This window comes from Bison bison, unplaced genomic scaffold (assembly GCF_000754665.1).
Source record: "Bison bison bison isolate TAMUID 2011002044 unplaced genomic scaffold, Bison_UMD1.0 scf7180017864141, whole genome shotgun sequence".
Lineage (NCBI taxonomy): Eukaryota > Metazoa > Chordata > Mammalia > Artiodactyla > Bovidae > Bison > Bison bison.
The window spans coordinates 6,075,453-6,077,085 of record NW_011494713.1 but is presented as its reverse complement, the minus strand read 5'-3'; the positions used below and the strand labels follow the sequence as shown (position 1 = coordinate 6,077,085).

The window sequence follows — 1,633 nt, the reverse complement described above, 5'->3', positions numbered from 1 at the left end:
AAGATGGGCAGATCATGTTTGATGTGGAAATGCACACCAGCAAGGACCATAGCTCTCAGTCAGAAGAAGAAGTTGCAGAAGGAGAGAAAGAAGTGGACGCTCTGAAGAAAAGCGTAGACTGGGTGTCCGACTGGTCCAGTAGACCTGAAAACATTCCACCCAAGGAGTTCCACTTCAGGCACCCTAAGCGTTCCGTTTCCTTAAGCATGAGGAAAAGTGGAGCCATGAAGAAAGGGGGGATCTTCTCCGCAGAGTTTCTCAAGGTGTTCATTCCATCTCTCTTCCTCTCCCATGTTTTGGCTTTGGGGCTAGGCATCTACATTGGAAAACGACTGAGCACGCCTTCTGCCAGCACCTACTAAGGGAGGAGAAGAGTCCCTGGGCCAGCGTGTGACTTGTGAAGTGGTGTCTTGTCACAGTAGTTTATTTGAACTTGAGACCATTGTAAGCATGACCCAACCTCCACCCTCTTTTTACGTATCCAAGTTCCAGTAACTCTCAAATCCAGTATTTTATTCCAACTCTGTTGAGGCATTTTACTAATGACCTCATTCCCTTTTTGGCCTGTAAAACACTTTAGAATTTCCTAATAAGAGTTTACTGTCGTTTAGAAATTTGCAAGGGCTTCTTTTCCGCAAACGCCACCAGCAGATTGTAATTTTGTCAAGAATGCCATTGTCTTCTCTCAGTACCACCAGACCTAGACCTGCACCATTCGTGGTATAAATCTTACTCTTACAAGATAACCCACCTGTCTCTTCTAATGGGACCAGGTTGCAAATGATATGAAAGCTTTGTTGTTTTGTTTTTCAAGACAAAGGCAAGCTTCCCTAAGCTTGAATTTATAGTTATGAAAAAAGAAAAGAAAAACAAATAAAACAGACAAAATATGACACAAGGAAAAAAAATATCCTGGGCAATAAAAAGTTATTTTAAACCAGCTTTGGAGCCACTCTTTGTCTAAGCCTCTTAATGGCGCCTTTGTAATTTGTCGGAGGCAGGCTACGTAAATGATAGGTATAAAGTACAAGAACTAGAATACATTAGGAGATTTTAATACCAGTAGGTTATAATGCTGTCTTTTCAATAGTGTAGATAAGGGATGTCTCAGGCCTAGAAATCTATGAAATTGCTTTGGGGGTTTTGTGTGTGTGTGTGTGTGTGTGTGTGTTATTTTTATGTTTATTAGCTGCATGTGAATTTTTCACGACTTTGAATTTTCTTTCCTTTTTTATTTTTTCCTAAGAGGCTTTGGAATGAGTTCCAATTTGTGGTATAAATACAGGCTTCTTGTTTTAGGAAGCATCACTTACACTCTGAAGCCTTTCAGCTCTGAAGACAGTTGTCTCAGAGTTATTTCAAGCTCTTGGGAAACTTGGAAAACCAGACCTGGGTTGTGGGAACAGTTGACAGAGTTTTGAAGAGAAGCCATCAGTTTTCTTCTGCTCACTCCCTTTCTCATGTTTGCCATACAACCTGCCTGAGACGATTCCTGTGATTCCACAGGCGCTGGCCACTTCCTCCTCCCGTAGCCATCTTTCCAGTTCGACTCCGTAAGTCCCAGAACATTCAACAACTTCCTCTCATGATACACTTTTGTGTTCGTTTCTCGAATGTGAAGCTTTAGGACCAA

The 1,633-nt window shown here is 41.8% G+C and overlaps 1 protein-coding gene across 1 annotated transcript in view; it reads left to right on the top strand.

The window, feature by feature from the left end:
- BNIP3L (BCL2/adenovirus E1B 19kDa interacting protein 3-like) overlaps positions 1–940 on the top strand; it is a 24,381-nt gene extending 23,441 nt beyond the window's left edge. The window contains exon 4 of the mRNA XM_010840160.1: positions 60–940. Coding sequence (XP_010838462.1) covers positions 60–362 — 303 coding nt within the window. The 3' untranslated portion in view covers positions 363–940. The remainder of the gene's footprint in view (positions 1–59) is intronic.
- Positions 941–1,633: the final 693 nt, after the last annotated feature.